Source organism: Ictalurus punctatus, chromosome 17 (genome assembly GCF_001660625.3).
Source record: "Ictalurus punctatus breed USDA103 chromosome 17, Coco_2.0, whole genome shotgun sequence".
Lineage (NCBI taxonomy): Eukaryota > Metazoa > Chordata > Actinopteri > Siluriformes > Ictaluridae > Ictalurus > Ictalurus punctatus.
The window spans coordinates 4,108,395-4,110,894 of NC_030432.2; the positions used below are offsets into that span (position 1 = coordinate 4,108,395).

General features: G+C 40.9%; 1 protein-coding gene across 4 annotated transcripts in view; it reads right to left on the reverse strand.

Moving 5' to 3' along the window:
* megf6 (multiple EGF like domains 6) overlaps positions 1-2,500 on the reverse strand; it is a 47,491-nt gene that overhangs the window by 24,770 nt on the left and 20,221 nt on the right. For all 4 annotated transcript variants that reach the window (XM_017491736.3, XM_053687405.1, XM_017491735.3 and 1 more), the window contains 3 exons: positions 2,163-2,285; positions 1,713-1,943; positions 505-636 (listed from right to left, as the gene is read on the reverse strand). In XM_017491736.3, the coding sequence (XP_017347225.1) occupies positions 505-636; positions 1,713-1,943; positions 2,163-2,285 (486 nt within the window). The remainder of the gene's footprint in view (positions 1-504; positions 637-1,712; positions 1,944-2,162; positions 2,286-2,500) is intronic.

Below are 2,500 nucleotides of genomic sequence, written 5' to 3' on the forward strand. Positions count from 1 at the left end.
GGAAAATATGCTGAAGCTTTTTTGTAATAAACTCTATCATATAGGGGGTTTCCTCCGGGTACTGATTGGCATGTCTAAAGTGTCCGTAATGTATGAATGGGTTTATGTGTGTGTGTGTGTGTGTGCCCTGTGATGGATTGGCACCCCGTCCAGGGTGTACCCCGCCTTATGCCCCATGCATCCTGGATAGGCTCCAGAATCACCACAACCCCCTTATCATGTAAGATAAGATAAGATAATACTTTATTTATCCCTAGACGGAGAAATTTGGGAACTACACAAGGATTAAAAAGCATGAAAGCAAATTGTTGTGGAATAAAAAGGTTGTTAAGCACACCTTATATATGATTTATATAATCTTTACTGGAAGATTTGGATCACTGGATTACGCTGGGGGAAATTCCAGTAGCTTTATTTTCTGCCAGTGAGTTTACGTCTCGCTGTAGCTCTGATCTAAACCGGTTACTAAATCCGATGTTCTGACGTCGGACATCTTGGACTCACTCTGGTTGCAGGTGATACCGGTCCAGCCAGGTGTACAAACACAGCGATCTCGTTCCTCTCCACACACACCGCCGTTAGTGCAGTCCTCACAGCTAACACTGCAGTCTTCACCAAATGAGCCTGCTACACACACTGATACACACACACACACACACACACACACACACACACACACACATGAACACACACACACCATACACCACACACACACACCCCACACAGAAGAATAAACGTGTAGACTACATACAGGAACACCTGCCAGTCAATTTTCAGGCAAATACAGTGTTTGGCATAAGTATTCACCCCCTTTGAGTAATTCCACATTTTGTAGTGTTGCAACCTGGAACTGAATTGGATTTAATTGGGATTCTTCTTCTTCCTCTTCTTCTTCTGCTTCTTATTATTATTAATTAAAGCAAAAGACATGAGAGAGCATACATTCCAGTGATCTCTAGTTACTTAATTAGTTATACTGGAAATTTGTCTTTGGCTTCACCATACAGTATAAACAAGGATATCAACACAAAAGTACATTAAAATAAAAAGGATTTATCGGGAGTAAGGACGTCGTTAGGCGTGACTCGAGGTGTGTTAACTGTAACGGATTTATTGCTTTGAAACGTGACGCATTGAGAAATTTATAACGGTAGGTCAGCCAATCATATTTCAGAACCAAAAACTACCTGTTTTTTATAGAATTTTTATTTTATTTTTTTTATAATGGTGCTTTGCGGGATTGTTTACAACTAGGAGTTGGTGCTGGATTTGTTCCGATAGCTTTAAGGTCTTCATGCTGCTATTTGTTTTAAGTTTCTTCTCTTACAACCTTCTGAGATGATGAAACACTTTACCTGTACACACTTTAATTCTATTAGACTAATTGTGTCAGTTCTGAGGTTACACTAGAACTGCGTTGAGGGTTTCACATCGATGGGGGGGGTGAATATTTATGCAACCACGACTTCAGTTTGCGAAATTATTTACAAACGTATTGATTTTTTTTGCCGCCACAACAGTATTGTGCTCTATTTTGTGCAGATGACGGATAATCCCAGTAAATTACATAACAGTTCCAGGTTCTAACAGCGTGAAATGTGGAAAAGCTCGAGGGGGCGAATACTTATGAAAATAAAGAAAGTTTATTAAATGTTACTAAAGAAAGTAGTTCACCACGTCATCGCGTTAGTGCGTGCGTGCGTCTTTCTTACTGATCGTGCTAATCACGGTTAGTTCTCCTCTCTGTTCTCGGCTGCGTGTGTGTCCCGAGTAGGATGTGTGTGTGTCTTCAGCGTCGTAAGGTGAGTGTAGTGCGGCGGTGTATTGCAGGAGCTGAGGGGGTCGTCTGAACAGCAGGTCAGGAAGACGGAGCACTTCTAGTTCTTCTTCATCGCCCCCTGGCTCATCCTCTTCTTCAGGTTCAAGACGACTCTCATAAAGAGCTGCATAAAGACACACACACTTCATTTAATGCGAGCAAGAAGACACTTAACCCTCACCCTGTCATTTCCGGATTTCATAGCATTAGTTAAAAACTAGCCAGTGTAAGACAAGCAAGTCAGACATATAAAAGTATCCTGGAGCGTGTGTGTGATATTCAGCTTCCTGTTCACGGTGTTTGTAGTTTAAACACTAAACTAAAAGAGTAGTGTAGTACTCACGTATACAGGTGTGTTGGTTGTGGTCCAGCCGGAAGCCCTCCCTGCAGAAACACTCGTAGGACCCGGGCATATTGATGCAGTAGTGATTACAGCCTGATGTCTCGAGCGAACACTCGTTAACGTCTAACAAATAAAAATGTTGTACACAAATTTAATACTAAATTACTGATTTCTACTCATTTCAATGCAGATCACTAATATATAGATATAAAATTCCACTCATTGGCCTGGACCTGGGGAGAGATTATGAAGAAAAAAGACAACAACAACAACAACAACAAAAAACACACACATACAAAAAATTCCAAGTTCTTTCATGTTTTTGTTTACATTTACCG